Below are 20,286 nucleotides of genomic sequence, written 5' to 3' on the forward strand. Positions count from 1 at the left end.
GCATCCTCTGTGATCATTTGGCTCCATTTCACTATCAATCTATTCCATATACTAAAGGCTGGATGAAAACTGGGGAGCTCATATGGACCGAATGCTGGGCACGTGGCATGCCTGAGTCTGGTATGCATAACCGGACCCCGAGTGAGGATTCAGAGTATGTGGGACTCTGCTTTATTTTCTAAACATTAGTTTCAGGTCCTGTGGCCTTAAATAAAATGCTGGCTATCTGTCAAACCATCGGCTGGACAGACTTAGAGCCAAGGACTCTAACACTGAAGCTGGAGTCCTGCCTAAAGCCCCACACACCAATACGAGTGAACCAGCTTATCTACTGTTGACACCTCTTCCACTCTTTAAGTGATTTTGGAGAACTGCATGGATGGAATGTAGAGAAATGACACCCTGTTTATAATGATGAAATGTTTCTTAAACTTACCAAAAATCCCCTGATGAGCTTTTTTTCCATCCTTTAGTGATTTATTACTCATTCTTCATTCTTGCAGAGTATCTACTGAGTAGATACTATAAATGCTGGGCAGACACAGAGCTACATACAGAGGATGCAAGATCAGCTCCATCCCCCTCTCATGGAGCTATGATGAAGATAATAGCAACGACTGGTGGAGGAATCAACTAATAGTGTGAAGTGGGAAAAGGAAGATGGCGATCCTATGTCACCATTCATTATTGACCATTCCCCCATTTTGTACTCATTAAAACATTATTTGCACACACATGTCCTCACCAAGTCACTGAGACCTTATTCTGACTGCTATCAATTCATTAATTAATAGTTGTGAGATACAGTTGAGCTCAATTTTAAATCCAACCAACTCTTTTGGCTTCTAGTTAACATCTTTCTAGTTCATGAGGCTTTCATGAGAAACCTCAGAAAATTATCTCTCTGTTCATAATCACCTATTTGACAACATCAGATGTCCTTTTTTCCTCACCTTTAGTATGTGGGAATTGGACTAAGAGAACTCCAGCCTTCCAGTCTTAATATTTTACAATCACACACATAACATCTATTCTATAATATTCCTGCATAGATTTTCATCATGTTCTATGAATTCATTCATTCATCCAACTCATATTTAGATACCCATTCTGTGCCAGGTGCAAATCTAGGTACTGGAGATACAGTGGAGAACAAGAATGATGAAGCTTTGCTTTTGTGGAGTTGACTCTAGAGCAGGTGGGCGGTACACACGGAGATGCAAATAAATAAATATATTTTCAGGGAGTGGTAGATACTTGAAAAAAGGCAGATGATTCAAAAGTTTGGGTGATGAGTAAATGGGTAGTCTGAGAAAGATCTGCAGCTGTCACATGAGCAGAATCATAGTGACAAGACATAGCCAGGCCTGCAGAGGTCAAGGATGGAGCATTTTGGGCTAAGAGAAAGGTTGGTACAAATGAGCTAAGGAACAAGTGAGAGTTTGGCATGTGGAGAACCAAAAGGTCAGTTAGGCTGGAATACAGCGCTTGATCAGCAGGGGTCAGACCACATAGGACTTCCTAGGTTGTGGTGAGGAGTCTAGATTTGAGGGTGTGGCAAAGACCACTAGTCAGCCCCCAATACCCATTCTTCCCTGCTTCCGCAGACTATTTCTGTACAAAATAAGATGACGTTCCCCAGCCACCCTCGCAGCTGGGCGTGAACAGGTTACATACCAATGGAATGTAAGAAGTGGCACCTATGACTTCTGAGAAGTGACCTTAATGGGAAGGAGTATTCCCTCCTCCTCTTTGCCACCTCTGTTGGCTGGAATATGGATATGATGGCTGGATTAGCATGACAGGAAGGGTCTGGGCCCCAGTGTCATGAGACTGTCCATATCAGTCCTGGACTGACTTTATCGATGGTAGCAATAAACATCTACTTTGTTTTTGGTTTTCAGTCTTCACAGTGAAGCCACTGCTAACTAATTCAGAGGAAGCAGGCGAGTATAAGGTCTGATTCATGTTGTATAAAATTTACCCTGGTTGTAAGTGAAGAATTAGTTGTAGAGGTTTGAACAGGAAGCAGGAAAATCGGTCAGGAACCTATTGTGGTTATCCACAAGGCAAGAAATGAAAAGGCTTTGCCTCAGGGGTTGCAGTGGAGGTGGAGAGAACTGAGGGACTCAATATAATTTGAAGGAGTTGCCAAGAGGACTTGCTGATCAAAGGAGAGAGAGAAGAAAGCTTCAAACATTTTTGGCTTGAGCAACTGCGTAGATGGTGGTTCTATTTTTTGAGATTGGAAAGATCAGAGAGGAGTAGCTTTGAGGATGTGGGAGGAATGAGGGTTCCATTTTGGCCACACTGAGTTTAAAATGCCTACCGGACACCCAAGTGGAATATCCACGAGGCAGCTGGATATGTGAGTTTGGAAGTTGGTAGGGAGGTGAGAGCTGGCGAAATAAATCATACAGAGATGATTTAAGGCTACGTTTCTAGCAGAGCTGACCAATACGGTAGCCACTAGCCACTTGCGGTTACTTAAATTTAATTAATTAAAATTACCTAAAACTACAGATTCAGTCCCGCAGTCACACGAGCCACTTCCCAGGAGCTCAGCAGCCACATGTGACCAGTGGTTGAGCACTGGACGGTGCAGAGAGAGAACACGTCCATCAATGCAGCAAGTTCTCTTGGAAAGCTCTCCTCTAAACCTCTTTAGAAATAGTTTATTTTGATTGGTTTGCCTTGTCTCATAGGACTATGTGTGAGAAGGAATGGGAAAGAAAATCTGTCTTTTATAACTTACACATGTAACAACCATTGTTCCCACATTTTTCAGGTTATGTTTATAAACTGCTCATAGTAACTCGCAATATTTGAAGAGGTCAGAGGTCTGCATAACTTTTCAGAAGGTAATTATCCTATGGTTTTCAACTGCTCTTTCAGTGTGAGTTGCCTTATCATCCCTTTGAGGAGGAGGATGGAAACAAAAGGGATGACCTTTGTCTGCTGACAGCCACAGAGCCTCCCCGCTACTCCACACAGAGGCCAAAGCAGCAGAGATGGAACGGCAAAGCCAACTGTGCAAACATTTGCTTCTACTGTCACAAGTAGAAAGGAAAAATGCCAAAAGGGAGAGCTTGGAAAAACAGCAAGAGAGCCATTATCCCCTGAAGAGAACATAAAACAAGACCCTACAGTGACCCCACAAAGGAAACGGAAAATAAGATCCAACCATGAATGGGTCAGAGAACACCACTGTGTTTTGGGGCAATGATTACAAAGGAAAAAGTAGGATTTGGGACTGTGATATCCCGGGATCTCAGCTCGGGACTCACTGGGTGGTGCTTTCTGTAACTCAATCAAACTCTCTCTCTTTTTTTTTTTTAAAGATTGGCACTCCAGCTAACAACTGTTGCCAATCTTCTTTTTTTTTCTTCTGCTTTTTCTCCCTAAATCCCCCAAGTACATAGTTGTATATTTTAGTTGTGGGTCCTTCTAGTTGGGGTATGTGGGACGCTGCCTCAACGTGGCCTAATGAGCAGTGCCACATCCGCGCCCAGGATCCGAACCAGCGAAACCCTGGGCTACTGAAGCGGAGCACGTGGAACTTAACCACTTGGCCATGGGGCTGGCCCCTCAATTAAACTCCTTTAAAGAATAAGATTAGTGTATCCTAGAGTAACAGGATCCTCCCTGACACCTCAAGCTCCCGTGAAAGTTTAACAATAACCCTGACATGTGGCTGGCAGGTTCCACACGCACGGGACTCGAGAGCCCAGGTGAAACACGAGGAAGCTGCAAGATGACTCCAAGGGAGACCATCTTTCGGTGACCAAACTGTCGAGAAGAGGTATGGTTTTGGTAAATTCCACCTACAGGAGATCTAGATTTGGATGATTAGTTCTCCATTTAGCTTTTTCCAGGGATGCTTCTGCATCAGAGAGGAAACTATCGGGTTAAACTTGTAAACCACACCAATGATTGCTGCTTCATGGCAGCCCACGGGACAAGAAGGGCATGACCCACAAAGCACACAACAGAATACATTACTTTCTCTCCCAAAAAGCCAGCGATGGGTCTCCAGTGCCCACAGAGTCAAGCCCAACATCTTACCTGGCACGCAAGTCCCTCCATGGCCTGAGCCCTTTGGGAAAAACTTCCCAGCAGCTCCCCCATTGCATCTTTGCACAGCCCCCACATAGTGACCCCCGAGGAGAGGGCACCTCCAGGCTGGCCAGGTTCCTCAGTGAGAGAGGCTGACACAAGTCTTGGAAAGGTTCTTTCTTGTCCTTGTTTCTTTCTTGTCTTGTCCTCAGGACGTTGGAGAACAAAGCCAGAGAGCCAGAGTGGAAGCTGAGCCATGAAAGAGACAGGGGAGCAGGGGAGCAAGCCTAGGCCAAGTCCCCAACCCAGTGATGAAGTGGGAGCTAAGGGGAGCAGGAGTGAGAACAGGGAGAGTGGGTCACCCACGTGGGGCTCAACTCTAGGACACTGGTCCCTCAAGTGGGGTGGGAAGACTGTGTCCATCTGTTGATGCGTTCTTGTCAGTCACCGAGAATTTTTAAATTTTCCGCTCTCATTTTAATGAAAATCCTAGACTATATTAACATAAGCAGAACGTGGACCATCTGAATGAGCAGGCTATAATCCAGCACGGACCTGAGATTTCAGAGCCCACGTTGGCATTTGGATCTACACTCACAAAGGCTATGTCACCATGACAGGTGCACAAATGCAGGTTTAACAGTGGTTTGAATAAAGCAGCAAGAGAACGAGTCACCACCTGTGCACAATGGCACAGGCATGGTGACCTCCGCTGAGCCCGGCGTCAGGCTGAGGACCTTTCGTCTCCATAAAGGCCAACTTCATTAGCAGAAGAGCACTAGGAAACAGGCAGTAATGAAGGCTTCTAGTCTCGATTCCAATGACGAACGGATTCAATATCTATTTAAGTTCACATTTTAATAATGCCACAAATCTAACTTTATCTTCAAGAGAAGTAGACAGGTTGGCAGAGCCGTCAAGAAACATCCCACTAAAGTGAGCGACTGACGCGTGCTCAGCGCACGGCGGGGGGGATGTGAAGTTCAGGTATTCCATGCTGGCAAAACCTTAAAATTGTTAACGCTATTTTAGACAGTAAAATTACGTGAAAAGGCATCATGCACACTGGAATCATTCAAGTCTAAACACCTAAATAGATTGAATATGAAACTGAATCTGAAGCTACGTCTTTCTGCTATTTAACCCAACAAGGGTGAGTGGGTGATTCTGTTTCAGAAAAAGACCATCATCCATCACGTTACAGTACTGGTATTAATTTGGATTGTATTGGTTTTGAAACTGAGTGTTGCTAACATTTTGGTCTTATAGTTATTTAGAAGTTATAAGAACTAATGCAATATATGGACACATATAATATGATAATAACATATTTTAAGTTAAAGAAAAAGGCGGCTGTTAGGAATAGCACAGCAGTTACAAACGTGCCCTCGAGCTGTGCGGACCTGGGTTCCAGTTCTGGCTCCTCCACCTCCTGGTATGTGACCTTGGACAAGATACCTTACCTACACCTCAGGTTTCCATTTGCAAAATGGGGATAATATCATAATAGTGTCTATATCATAGGATTATGGGGAGGATTAAATGAAATATTTATACTGCACTCAGCACAGCATCAAAGGACACTGTAGATGTCCAACACATTTTAGCTCTTGCTTAAAGGCCCACTAGCAAAGTAGACAAGGTCCAGGGGCTAAACGTCTCAGTTTCCCGATCTATAAAAATGGGGCTATTAGTAGCATCTACTTTATATGGTTAGCATAAAATTAAAATATATGTGTGTGTGTATGAATAACTTATCACAGTACCTACACTTAGAAAATGCTCAATAAATAGCTTATTACTGTTGTTACCAAACAGCCATCACCATGACCTCCTCAATCCCTCCTTAACATCAAAACGCCACTCAGCTGCACAGCATCGTGCCCCACACATGTCGTGCACATGCTGGAGGGCAGGCACAGGAGTCTCCACGCAAGGCTCGCCCAGCCGCTCTCTGTCTAGGCCTTGCACGCCAGGCTGTATATCGCTCTTTCTACCAGGGAAGAAGCGAAACCCAGATCTACATATCTCTCTACATCCAGATCTCTACCCCTCTGTCTCTCCCTCCGTGTCCCTATTTCTCTCAATCTGTAGGCAAGGGAGGGATACGATGAGATAACAGACAAAGTCATGCTTCGAGCGGTGAGACCAGTTAAACAGGAGCAAACGACCAGGGACGAAGGGCCGGGGGCCTCCCAGCAAGCACCTCTCATCCGGTCAGCAAGGACAGCCACGTGCCTCCACTCCAACACAAGGAAGCCACTAATATTGATCAATGTGGCAAAATCATACTTATCCCCACGTTCTACCCCATCTCAGGAGCCCCTCACAGCCTCTGAAGTTTGGCCCAGGGCCTTACACTATAGACAGCAATGCCAGTTTGACAATTAAATAGGTTTCAGGGAAGAGACAGTGGGGAATTCCAAGTCACACGGAACAAGCGGAAGTTCTTTTTCAGGTAAAGCTGACACGGCTGGGGCTGGGGCGCTGGGCTTGAACTAAATGGCTCTGAATTCCTCCCCTGCCCCCACTCTGACAAGGGTTTGGAGGGAGTGCTGAGCCCTTTCTCAGAACTGACACAAAGCCAATATCAAGCACAGAGATGCTTTCAAAAAGCACCAGTTGGAAGGGACACAAGCACCTTTCAGCTTTCAAAGGAGAGCGAGCAGAACCAGCTCTGGTGAACACAAAGCGTCCCTTTCCACAGGAACTATCAAAGGCCCCGCAGACGGAAGCGAAGAGAAAGCAGCAGCCCTCCATCAGAGACCCACCATTTCCCAGTCTCTGCGTTCCAGGCAGAAGGCTCCGAGGGAACTCCACACCCGGGCCTCTGTTGTCCTTCTCGGTCACCTGGGAACGCCACCCCAAACAGCAGGGCCCCTCAGTCTCCCCTGGGAGCAGCCCTGCCGCTGGACCCTTCCCTGCTCCCCAGACTGCCCCAGGCTGGCTCCTAGCTGGGGAGAGGTCACAGCATTAGAAACTCCCAGAGGGTCTACAGTCTAACTTTACAGAAAATCACCAGCAGGCCACCCATCCAGAGCCTCCAGCGGCCAAGGAGGAGCTGCGCACATGGTGAGGGGGGGGCCGGCCTGCCTTCTCGCCCGTCTGCCAGGGAGGCTGCTGGACTCCAGGGAAAAGAGCTAGACGAGTCCCCACATCCTGGGAAAGAGCCCAACAGGACACCCTGCTCAGGCTCGGCGCACATGGCCCCTGAAGGCCTGGATGCTGAGCGGGGCCTTGTTCACGTGGAGAGGGACGCTTCTTCAGAGGGGACAGCGAAACTAACACACAAAACAAGGTGCTGTCCATCACTTCACCCCAAACATTTGCTGGGTCTCACATGTTCTTGGACCAGCAACTGGAAGGTGGTTCCTGAACAGTGTTCCCTCCAGAAGTCATTTGGAAATACAGCAGAAAAGGAACTGCTACTATTTCAGGGTAACGCTTCTCTGCACGCGCCACTCACACGCTCCTGGGAGCACACATTTTCACACAGACCCTGTCACAAATGGGAACTGCCACCATCTGGACACAAAGGAAGCTAATGAAACTTCATGGCAGGACACGGCAAACGGAACGAGGCCAGCAGCCGCATTAAGGGAGAGTGAACAAGTTTAATGAGTTAACACTTAAAAATACAGAGAAAATGTATGTGGGCACTTTTATAAAACAGGGATTGATAATATTGGGAAGGGAAACGGAGCACTTTTTGAACACGTGCAAGATAAATCCTGAAAATGGCTGCCAGTATGCTATTTCCTCAGGATCTTTTCTCAGCAATTAACAGAGCTTTCTGGGGGTGGCACATGCTCAGCTGCTGGTGTCCAACAGAAGAGCCAAGACCCCTGCATCAGATCTGTCCAGGAGAGTTTATTCTTTCATTTATTATCTTCTCCTACCTCCAAAATGGCTAGGACTTTTAAAAGCGGTCTATGGAGCTCTGAATGGAAGCTATAGGAGAGGTAATTTATTCAGCCGGCTGCTGGAGAAACAATTATGAGGCAGATTCTTACCCCGACTGCCCCCACCAGTTATTCTGCTATGTGACCCTAAGCTAGCAGCCAGCCCCAGTCCAAAGTTCCTCTTCAGCTAAGTTTGCTAAGTTTGCAGTGAGCTCAGAGAAGCCATCACATGAGAAGGCCCTACTGGAAGAAGATGATTCTGTCAGCGCGGGATCCCTGCTTTCAGCAGAACGGGGCCGGCACGTAGACAGAAGCAGGCGCACAAACACGCCCGCTGCCAGAACTTCCCTGGCTCTTCAAGGCTTACTGACTGTGAGCACATTCATCCTCTCCACCCTCTGCACAACCTGTCACAGGTGAGAAAACTGATTTAGGGTCGTTAAGTACCTTGTCTAAGATCACAACGGGGCGAGTGGTGGAGCTTGGCTTACATCCAACATTGGGATCCTTCCTGGGATCTTTTTTCCAACTGTTGACATGTGAGTCCGCACAAGCATGCACGCGTGTTGACGAGAAAGGGGGGGCATGGCAAGTCTTCAGACACTGCGTTGAATGTGAGCAACATGACATCACTTGGAGAACAAAACTGCATCTTGAAGTCAATTGTAGTTCTGAATTCCCAGTTTTTGAGCCATGAGAATAAACTGCTTAAGGTCACTTCAATAAAAAATAGTCAGGGGGCTGCCCCGTGGCCAAGTGGTTAAGTTCCTGTGCTCCGCTTTGGCGGCCAGGGTTCCATGGTGTGGATCACAGGCACAGACCTACACAATGCTCATCAGGCCATGCTGTGGTGGCAACCCACATAGAAGAACTAGAATGACTTACAACTAGCATATACAACTACATATTGTATTGGGGCTTTGGGGAGAAAAAAAGAGAGAAAGATTCATTAGGATGTTAGCTCAGGGCCAAAAGCATACCTTAAAAAAAAAGAAAAAGAAAAAATAGCCATTGCCGATTTACCTTCCAACTCAATTTTTTCTCCCTAATTATAATGAGCATTTACCATTGTTAAAAGGTTATTTTCTTGCACAATTATGTGAATGTACTTAAGCCACTGAATTGTACACTTAAAAATGGTTGAAATGGTACACTTTATGTTATATACATTTTACCACAATAAAAAAATTTGTTTTCTTTCTAAAATACTTGACATAAGGACCAAGATAGTACTTCTCCGGGGAATATATGAATTAAAACATATGCTTAAAATAATTTAGATTACCTTAATCACTAAACTGAATTAAAGTTGCTTTTGCCCCAGTTACGTCTGACCTACTGGGCAATCATTGCTACATCCCGTGGACATTTCTCAATCCTTGTCTTATATCATCAGACACTCTCATCAGCCACTTCCTTAGCTCCCTGGTTATCAGCCTCTTCTGACTTTCCACTGACCACTCAGGCTATTCCTTTTCATCTCCCTCAACTGGTTCTTCCACCTCCATCCATTTATTTCTAACATTACACAGCCCTGGATGATCTCAGCTATTCCTGAGCCTTTAACTGCCACCTTTACGATGAGGACACATGGACCTTGATCCTCAACTTCTGAATAACCAACCACCTGCTAAATCAATGCCCTCAGATGCCCCGAGGCCCCACCAACTCATCATATCTGAAACTAAAGCTATCATCTTCCCCCATGAAACCTGCCAGAAGAAAGGAGTGGCCAGTAGCTTCAAAATCTATAGGATTTGGAATCAGAATGCTTGGACCGCATCCCTTGCCCCACTATTTGGAGAAAAATCTATCCAGGTTCCCAAGCTGGTCACCTGGTCCTCCTCTCTGCCTTCTCCTCATTCTGCAATCATCTAGGCTGTGGATTGCACCTCCTTCAAGTCTCTCCTTCCCCGTGGCCACAGCCTTCATTCAGGTTCTTCTCCTTCCTCACTTAGACACTGCAACAGCTGCCCAGCTTTTAGCTTGGCCTCCTTCCTTGCTCTGCTCCCCAGCACCACAGTCTGAGTGGTCCCCAGAAACACGCATCTAAAGGTTTGCCTTTCCTGCTTGAGACCCTTCAGTAGTCTGGCACTGTCCTAGGGTCATGGAGGATAGAATCTTTGTGCATTGTCCCAGCCTCCTTCCTAGGCTTTGCTATTCATGATTCAGACTCTGGGCTCCAACCAGTCCCTATTCATCCCTAATCACCCACAGTTCCCAGAATGCACTAGGCTCCTCAGTCCCAAAGCACTCACAGTACCCAGAATATACTAGGCTCCTCTGGTTCCTCATCAGCTACAGGACCCAGAATGCACTAGGCTCTTCTGGTTCCTAATCACTCACAGTAACTTAGAATGTACTAGGCTCCTCTGGTCCCTAATTATCCACAGTAACCCAGAATGCACTAGGCTCCTTGGTCTCTAAGCACCCACAGTACCCAGAATGCACTAGGCTTCTTTGGCCTCTGAGCACCCACTGCGAATAGCAAACACCTACTCTCCCTGACCCTACAAAACTCATGGCTCAGAGGTCACTTTCCAACGCCCTCTGTCCAGCCAGGGCCTGTCCCTGCATCTCCACTCACTGAATTCTGAGTGTCCTGGAGGGCAGGAAAGTGTGTCTCCTGTGAGTGCTCAGCACCTGGCAGTGCCAGTAAGTACTCAAGTTAACCACTCGTTGCCCTGGCAGCTACTAAGCCCTGAAATGCCTGCCAAGTGAATGAGCCAAGGAGAAAGTGGTCTTGTGTTTCCACGGGGGTCACAAAACACCATGACTTAAACTATTGGAAGTAGAGTTCACCTGGCATGACTCAGAGTAACACAGCCACTAAGAGCAAAGGTTCATGACTCTGCATCCTGGGAGTTAGAGTTCTCTCCGTTCTCTCAGCCAAGGTTATGCTTTTTTGCTACAGGACTCTTGGCAAACCAGTAATGATTTTATGTTCCACCAGATACATTTGGACATTTTAAAAAGGCCTGGTGTTCTTTACTTGCTTTCGGGGTGACTGCATTATTTTCTCTCTCTTTTATTTTGTTTCAAGAGTGAAAAGCAAAACAAAGGCAGGCCAATACTGCTCCCTTACTTCTCCTCAACCCTCTCTTCCAGTCAGCACAGCTTTCAGCTTTACATCCCATCCCACCTTTCCAGACGAGAAAAGAAAACCCTGCGGAGTGTGGCAGGATTCCTGGAGTGGACCTGCAAGTCCAGCAGGCAGCAGTGTGGTAAGAAGGGAGACTACAGTGAGCGAGAAAGGAGGGCTTGGGCGGGGTGTGGCTGTGCCCCGAGGGCAGGGTCTGGAACCAGGGGGAAAGGGAGCTGTCAACCATGAATCCTAGCCTGGCACTTCTTCTCTTCCAGAGCACCTCGTGGACACAGCGCAGCAGCCTCACAGGAGCACGGATGGAAGCCCGGCAACTCTAGTTATTAGCGGTTATTAGGGTAGACTCGAGAAGGACACGGTTTGGGGGCCAAGCAGCCCTAGTTCATGCCCCCTGGACCTACGAAACTCTTCAACACCGAAGGAGGCTACTGGTTGAGCTTAGAATTCAAAAGCCATAGAATTCTACTAAAACTGGAAGGTACAGTGGTTTTCCATTTACTTTTGTTATTGTTGTTTTATTTTTACGGCAGTATTAAATGTCACAAAGAATCCATTTGTTTTTGTTTCCTATCTATCCATTTTCCCCACCAATGGTTCCAGGAAGGGATCCCACAGTTCCATGGGACACAGTTTGAAAACCCATGCCCTGACTTTGTATCGATGGAGACAGAAGCTCTGAGATAAAGCAATTTGCTGCGGGCACAGAGTTGGCCCACAGTAGGGCTCCCACTGCAGTTTGGATCTCCTCATTTCCAGATCTCCCCCCGCCTCCCTTCAGTGTGGTGAACAGCTGTGTTTCAAATGAAGCACTCGCACCACCAGAATTCCAGTCTGCGAAAAACCTCGTCCCTAAGGGTACTCACAGCTTCATAATATCTTCAAGGTGTGGAAGAGGCATCCAAAGACTCTAGTTTTAAAATGCCAGGTATCTAAATCTTTGCTCTCTTTGCCTCTAATTTTGAGACAGGCCTATCTTCACCAAATTTAAAACACCCAAAGATATATGCACTTTGAAGCTTACTTACATATTTAGGCAATACACACACATTTGTTTTCCTGCCCTAACTTCTGGACGGAAGATTGGGCAGATGGGTCTCAAGGAGGCTGACAGCCACTGACTCGCCCTCTGCCCTCATATTTCCATTTTTAACATGCAGGTAAGAGATTATCTTTACATGCCCTACAGACACACAGACATTTTTTCCCCAGAAAATCTCTCTATAAATCTGAGTGTGGGCTAAGATGTACACAGGGACAGAGAGAGGGTTAGTAATTTTTATTTGAAGGACTGTTACAACTTGGAGAAAAATTAGTCGTCAGTGGGGTTTTCTGGTTCCCTGCTGGATGACTCAGCGCGGCAGTCTCCCAGCCAGGAGCAGCAGGGCCCTGACTGGGCCACGCCGTCTCCCCTCCTGGGGACTGGAACTCCCCAACAGGAGCTTTGTTCTCACTCAACCCTGTGGTTATACCAGGAGCAAGGGTTCCTCAGAGTTGTGATGGAGGGAAGAGGGGTGGAGGGGACAAACGCCTCGTCACTTGTTTTGCTCACACATGTACCCCTGTGCTCTTTGAAGTCTGTCTGCAGGGACAGCAATGTGTTTTCTGTGAAGAAAAAGACCGATGCAGAAACCTCAGTCTACTCAGACTTCCCAGCCATGCCAGTTTGAACCTGGATAAAACCAAAATTCTTACGAAGCTTTTTAAAAAAATAAAATCGTTTGTGAAAGGCTTTTGGTAAACTCTGACTCATTGCCTCGGTGAAAAAAGCCCAGTGAGTAGAGCCGGTCCTGCCAGAAGAACAGGGTTCTGGCTCCGAGGGCTTGCTGCACCTAAGAAGGCCCAGGTTTCTGAAGGCGGGGAGGGTCGGGGAGAGAGAGGCCAGCGGAGGACCCAGCACACACTCAGTGGAACTTCCCTTGCCCAAATGCAGTGCAAATATTTGCTCCCAAGAAGAAGTGAACCAAAAGACAGCTGAAGGCAGTCAACCTCCATTCTAGTCATTCCACAGCTCAACAACCTCCATTTTATTCATTCCACAGCTCAACAACTCATTACATGGAGCCATCTGGTTCAGTCGATTTTTTTTAACGTACAGCACAGCTTTGATGCTTACCAACCCTGTTGATTGAAACATGTTCCTAAGAATACTAGTTCAGAAAAACATCAAATTATAGAAATATCTTCAATAGTGAGGAAGATAAAGCCACCCTACACCAGCACGTCAGAAATTACTCAAGCACTTCAGTGAGAGTCTGAAACATCAGGGCCACGGGAAAGAGAACCTCACCCCACCCAGGGCAAACTCAGACTTTTCCGAGTCTATTTACCAGTTAAGACTTGGCTTCTGGTTTTGCAAAGTAATCAGTAACTTAGTCACTTGTGAAATTTCTGGTCACTCCTTGATTATGTGTAAAATTCATCCTTTTATTTAGGCTGTCTGGGTTTAAGGAGAGCTATTATAATGAGAACATGAAGCTCTGAGTAAATTTTTCAAGAAAATTGTTCATTTTTGTTAGGCCAAAAAACAAACAAAAAAAAAAGTGATGTTCACTCATGCACAGTAACTAAGGGATAGTCTCGGCCGGCCAACAGTATGTTCCTTATTTCAAATCGGGGTCGAGGAGGTTGTTAAAGGGGGGAGGGGGAAGGCAGAGGTCAAATGAGGAGACCAACTAAAGAAAGAATTTATGTTAAAAAAAAGTTTCTCTCCCAGGGACTTACTACATCCAACACCAAATCAACTTAAAAGCAGAAATCTCGCATCGGCTTCTTGTGAAAAAAGATACATCTTAAACAATGCTGTATTTCCCTTCTGTGATGTTATGAATCCTACTTGGAAAAAGAATTCATACCATAACAAATTGCATCTTCCTTTATTGAAAACTATTTCCTCCGTCTTTTATAAGACTTTATGTTCCTAAACAAATAAGGAAATGTGATCGATTGCTTCTTTTCTTGGTCTGTGGTTCCCTGCTCCTTGCCTGGCTAAGTCAAGATTGTCTAACTTTTTTCTTTTTTGGTCCAGAGGTAAAGGGATACAATTAAGCCACTGCTGTAGCCCAAATGTATTTAATTATCTCAGTGTCACGTGATGCTCAGAGGCTGCAGGAACCACACCGCAGCCCTACACAAACCCATTCAGCTTCGCTTGCTCTTGCCAATGTGGGCTCTGCCTCCATGTAAAGACTCCCGGGAAGATGCCAATAATCTATTTTATGTCCTAATTACACAAGCACATCTCCCTTTGGTGACTTGAAGGAAGCAAACACTTAGAGGGAAGAGTATTTAACTGGACTGTGCCATAGAAAAATTCCAAAGAAGAAAACCTTAAGCAGCCTTGCACAGAAAGCAGAAAACTTTCCCAAGTCAGCAGCATTTCTCAAAACTGAGAGTCCACTCTCCAGGCAAACTACACAAGAAACGAAATCTGCACAAGTCATTACTTTCCTGTTTACATCGCTAAGCACCTGCAAGACTAAAGAAAGAATGATATCCAGTTCTCTTCTGAGAAAGTACAGGCCTTTCCAGCAGATGCATTAAGTGAGATAAAAACCTTATGGCTGAAGGGGGAGAATAGGTCGGGACCATTAAAAATGTATCTTCCAAATAATCAATGCCCCCAAATTTCCAACTTTTCTTTAGAGTCCAGAAATACTTCAACTTGTGACCCTGGTTGTCAATAATTTCCTGTAAACACACAAATTCCCAAATGTTAAGTAAGCGCATATACTATTTGTGTATAAAATGCCAGCAAGCACACTAATTTGGAAATTCGGAGTTGCCTTGCCCTATTGACCAGGAGCCTGTCTCTTATCCTTTTGTCACCAGCCTCTGTCTTCTCCCAGGACTGCCAGAGAGATGGGCGACACCAGCCCGGCACACCCCGTATCCTCCCCACCCCATCTGCTCATCACAATCTTATTGCCTTTTTGGATTCCCTCTTACCAGGTGTAGCTCGTTTGCCATCTCTCAATCAACACCCCCTTATTGACATTGTTTAAATATTATCTTGTTGAACTCCAAGTAATCACTTACATCCTTTTGCTTTATTTCAGTTTTCCTATACTAGACATTGTATTAGCTTAGACAGTGAGCCACTGGTTAATACTTGGGAATTTTCATTGCAATGGTATCTGTCATGATGTGTGACTGGTAATTCCAATCTAAGAAAACACAGCCATTCATTTATGCCCTGCTTTATTTCAGAAAAAATTTAAGACTGCTTGCACAAACACATAAAATAAAATAACGCTTAAATTATGGAAATAGGAAAATGGCACAAAGGAGAAAGTAAAGTAGGAAAGTTCAGATGACCCTATGATAGAGGCCAGAATCTAAAGCTCACCTCGTCAGGCCCACACACAAGCAGGATCAGATCCCAAGCTTTCTGAGCTTCCTAGCAGTCAATGGACAGAGAGAGAATCACCTACAACAGTGGCCCACTGGTCAAATCTGGCCCACCATCTTTCTTTAAATAAACTTTTATTGGAACCCAGCCACACCTAATCATTTACAAATTATTTATGGCTGCTTTCATGGTATAATGGCAGAGTTGAGCCGTTGTGACAGAGACCTGCAGAGCCTAAAATATTTACTACCTTGCCCTTTACAAAAAAAAGTTTGCAGATACCTGGGTTACAAGACTCTGTGCCTATGAGATAAAAGCAAAGCAGTTTCCTAGGATAAACACATTCTTTTTATGGTTCCGAAATAGAAGAGAACTTTCTACTATAAAGAGCTCACTATGTAATCTCATGAAAAAACATCCTTAGCATCACTTTTTACAGTAAGTACAACAACAAACTTCATAGGGCCAATGCATGATATCACAGCACAAGTCAGTAAGGATTCTACGGGAGGCTGAAACAACGCAGTTCAGGGGAAATTCTCTCCTGGTCTGGCTTCATTCAGGGAGCGTCTGTAGAGAGAGTGAGCGTCAGCCTCACGCAGCCCTCCTCTCCCCTCCTTCCTTATCACAGGCAGACATGGCTAATGGTGCAAGGTGTTCTCTCCCACAGAGCCCTGAAGCATCCTCCAAAGCCTTCTCGGAGTTCCTGGGCAGCCTCGACCCACCATTAGCAGTCGGCATGCAAGATAAAACCCATAACGTCATCTTTGCTTTAAAGCCATCTCCCATTAACATCTCCACTGAATGTGATCAGTATTGGGTGCTGAGACTGAGATCATACTCTCTGCTAAGTTCCTGAAGGGCAGCTATTCTATCTGTCAGTGTGCAGAGCTGCCCCCTTTTACGACCATTCACGGGGAAGCACCGAATTGACATCCTCCTGTGACAACCAGGAGTCTGCAAGGATGGCTGCCTGAAGAGAAGACCCCATCATACCTGCACATATCGGGGGCAAGAGAGCATCTGGGAGCAGGGCGAAGAAAAGCGAGTGGAACCTGCTCCTCAGCATGGACCCCTGGGTGGGCGGGGCCAGAGCACAGCACAGGCGTGTTGTCTAAGACCTGAAAGCCCAGTACTCATGTTGTCTGTTCAAAGAAACAAAACCTCCAAACAGCCATCACCTAGACCACTGATCTTGAACACATATATTCCTAAAGACCCCCAAGAAACAAGCGTTCCAAAATAAAGGCAGATAAACTGGAAATGGTGGTTTCTAAGAAATTACAATTCAGTTCAGTGTTGGAGGAGGATGACAAAACTGCTGCCTGGATTTCGAAGATACATCTGTGGCCTCTATCAATGCCCATTTCCTCTTTGTGACTATAAAATGACATTATAAATTGATGATATATCTATTCTCTACAATAGGGGAACAAAAATTCATATTATCTAAAAGTGTCATCAAGTCTTTAATACACAAACTTAAGAGAATCAGATCTATTCTTATTTGATCCCACTGGAAATTGCCACTTAATCTATAACTGACTCCTACCCAAGTTGTCAAAGAGAAAGAAAAAGACAAAACATATTATAAATCATCTTACATTATTCCCAACAGCTCTTTGCACAAGGTGATTAATAAAACTAGAGAATAAGTAAAACATCCATGCCTAAAACCTTCCTCCTCCTTATGGGTTTGGGGCTGTGTTATAGCAACACCAACGACAATGCAGTGACACATAATCGTACGGGACAGGGGAGTTAATACAGCCAGCAATACAACGGATTAATGGAGGAAAGTCTTCTTTACCCCAAAAAGAGCAAATACTAACAAATATTGCCATTTACTTTTCCAGAACCAGTGCTTAGGGTTCAAGCCCAGATCACTTAAGGCCACATCTAGGCACATGAGAATGTGGAAAATTTGGATTCTGCATAGCATTAGAGAAAAGAAATAAGAAGAACTCTCAGAGAATCAATCAAAATGCGCAGCCCAGACCACATGATAGCAGGCACTTGGTATGTGCTTCTGGAACCAAGTACAGGGAGGATGCCCAATGAAGTACTGGATTTGGAAGTGCAAGAATATCAACACGGAAAATTCTGGAGGAAGGCTAAAGCCCTGCACATCAGCTGTGGGCTGCTCTGCACTCCTCCAAGCAATTATGCAGCCACACAGCCCTCCAGGCCCTCTGATGTGTCCCGAGCCCACAGTGGAGGTCAGGATAGAGTGATTGTTAGATGACATCCTGAGAAAGCTTGTTCATGACAGTTGAGGCCATTAAAGTCTGTGCCTGCAAAGACCGCCGTCCCGAACCACCAGCGTGCAGAGCACCCTTCTCAGAACCTCACAGGCGGCAGCAACACTTTCGCTAATTTCTTCAAGACTAGTCGTGAAGGCTCCTACTTACGTAATGCGTACAAGGTGAGAATTATCCCGGCCAGGCAAAATCCTTCAAAGAACCTGAGTGTGCTGAACATCGTCACATTCACCGACAGCGCCACGGTCAGTCCAAAGACCAGAATGAAGGTGATGGAGAAGAGGAGCACAGGCCGCCGGCCGACCCTGCGGACAGAGGCAGAGGGGAAACGTTAGGAAGCATCATTCAACAGGGCCCTGAGGCTCTGAACCCCAGTACCCAGCAGGGGCTCAAGAGATACTGCGTGAGCACTGGGTTAAGAGTCTTCATACTGTCCACACGCACTTTGCTAGATCTAGGTGTAGAAAGGCTCTGAGGGGAAATTTAGCCCAACTGCTCCGTTTCATAGATAAGGGAGCATAGATCAAATAGCTATCGCATGGTAGAATTGAGATAGGAACCCAAGTCCTGCTGGTGAGTCTATTTCCGAGTATATAGGGGGATAATTCAAGGCAAGAGTAACAAAATCAACAATAACTCCCCAAACATAAACCTCGACACGCCCAGCATAAAATGTTGAGAAATCGCTGACCTTTAGAATTGGCTCCAAAGTCAACAGAAACATTGAGCAAAGCAGCTTCATTTCCTTTCTCTGGGCTGTTAACCAGTCAGGGACCTGACCTCACACGCAGCCTATCAGAGCCAGGGCCAAGCCGGCTGCCCATTTGTTCCAACTACACGATGAGAAGTAATTTTTAAGGGGTGACAGACTAAAGTAAGATAACTTGAACTTTAAATAATGGGTGTGGACCTGAAAGTGAAGCCCGCCAGGCAGCAAGGGGCCGGAGGTAGCCCTGTCCACTGTGTTTCTGGAAAGGGCAGCGCACACACTAGGCTGGCGGATTGCAGAGCTGGTCGGTGTGAGATGGGTGGCCACTAGGGGGCGATGTGCTTCTAGGCGTGGCTGGGAGGACAGTAGCGCTGGCGCATGGGAATGGTAAACCCCTAGCTCTCGGTCCCTCCAGAGTTAACCTTCCACCTTTTCCTTCAACAACTTAGTAGGAAAAGCAAAACAAAACTCTCCATCACGCAAATTAATATAACACAACCAGCTGGCACTAGAAGAACAGCTCACAGATAAATCGGAGCAGTGGACTCTATTTGCCAACAGAAAAATATCCATGCCCGCTACCCTAAACACCCGAAGGGTAGCTGAACGGCTTGAACCTAGATATAGTTATGACAAGGCATCCACCTAAAAAGAAAATGCCCAGAAGAGGCAAACAGAAAGAAAGTAGCTTCATGGTTCGCTGGGGATGAGAATGGGAATGACTCTGAGTGGGCACAAGATTTCCTTTCAGGGCGATGAAAATGTTTTAAACTTAGAGTGTGGTGATGGTTACATAACTCTGTAAATATACTAAAACTCACTGAATTGAGCACTTAAAAATGGGTGAGTTTTATGGCATGTAAATTATCTCTCCTTAAAGCTGTTAAAAAAAAAAAAAAAAGCAATAGTAACACACGGCCTTGCCCAATGAAGCAGATACATGTAGTTTCAAGAAAATTTAGGGGAGGGAACTACAGGCCACAATTGCATTCAGAATTTCTCAGGCTTCTAACCATCTCCATTAGTCACTCTGGTTTAGTGAAATGAGGGCATGGCTATGAGCTCCATGCAAATGCAAGTCAATTATCTTGTCAGAGATTTCAACCATTACTTCCCTTGACCAGTCCTGGGTCACAAGCCCCTATCAGGAAAGACTCTATAGGTAATTTTGTCCAAACCTAACTCACTTACAGGAATAAATGTAAAACATGGCTTAGTTGGTCTCCTAAAATGAAGGAAAACAAACAAAATTTAACTTCCCCATTTGTAGGTGCCTTTACTTCCCTCGTCTGTGAAGTGGGATAACCATCCTACTTTGGAGTGTTACTGAGATCATTAGGAGAGTTGATGGACAAGCACCACACCTGGCCCAGAGCAAGAGGTAAATGTTTCAGCTGCTATGATTCCTTCCTGCGTGTCGACGTCCCTGACATCCAAACGTGGTTTGTCCTGTGCCGATACTTCAGAAAAGATCCTTGATTTTTTTTTTTAACTTGTAGAAACTATTCTAAATCTCTCCCTCCCAAACAGTTGCTAAAATCAGTAAGTAAACATCATCATTTGGAATTGTGGGGCAAACATGTTCTTCAAACTCCAAGCACCCCAACTTTGAATCCAGGCTCACCACTTACGAACCACGTGATTTCGGGAAAGACCAGCCATGTTCAAACATGCCTTGTGCTTTCTTTAGGAAGAGCCAGTTAATGCGGACTTAACAGGGTTGTTGCTGGGTGTAGATATGGGCAAGTGATTTAGCAAGCATTCAACGAGCGTCAGTTGGTTTCCTGTGAACTGGCTACCCCCAGGGCAGAATCTCCCCAGAGGTGACTGACAAAATCACCCTCCTGACTCTGTAAGGCAGAGGGCTTCATCAGGCAGGCTCTGTGAGGGGCAGAACAGTGGTCCTC

At 45.6% G+C, this 20,286-nt stretch overlaps 1 protein-coding gene and 2 long non-coding RNA genes across 7 annotated transcripts in view; 2 read left to right on the forward strand and 1 right to left on the reverse strand.

Annotated features, from left to right (window-relative positions):
- SLC22A23 (solute carrier family 22 member 23) overlaps positions 1-20,286 on the reverse strand; it is a 158,238-nt gene that overhangs the window by 95,343 nt on the left and 42,609 nt on the right. For all 5 annotated transcript variants that reach the window (XR_011429447.1, XM_023624370.2, XM_070244052.1 and 2 more), the window contains one exon: positions 17,821-17,975. Coding sequence is in view for 4 of the 5 variants with exons in the window: in XM_023624370.2 (XP_023480138.1) it covers positions 17,821-17,975 (155 nt within the window). In the remaining variant the exon portion in view is untranslated. The remainder of the gene's footprint in view (positions 1-17,820; positions 17,976-20,286) is intronic.
- LOC138919325 (uncharacterized) lies at positions 8,183-11,604 on the forward strand. Its single transcript, XR_011429451.1, has 3 exons — positions 8,183-8,374; positions 11,067-11,182; positions 11,319-11,604. It is a non-coding gene; the product is annotated as an uncharacterized lncRNA (long non-coding RNA).
- LOC138919327 (uncharacterized) lies at positions 11,860-12,791 on the forward strand. The gene is made up of 2 exons (XR_011429453.1): positions 11,860-11,986; positions 12,636-12,791. It is a non-coding gene; the product is annotated as an uncharacterized lncRNA (long non-coding RNA).

Source organism: Equus caballus, chromosome 20 (assembly GCF_041296265.1).
Source record: "Equus caballus isolate H_3958 breed thoroughbred chromosome 20, TB-T2T, whole genome shotgun sequence".
NCBI classification, from domain to species: Eukaryota; Metazoa; Chordata; class Mammalia; order Perissodactyla; family Equidae; genus Equus; species Equus caballus.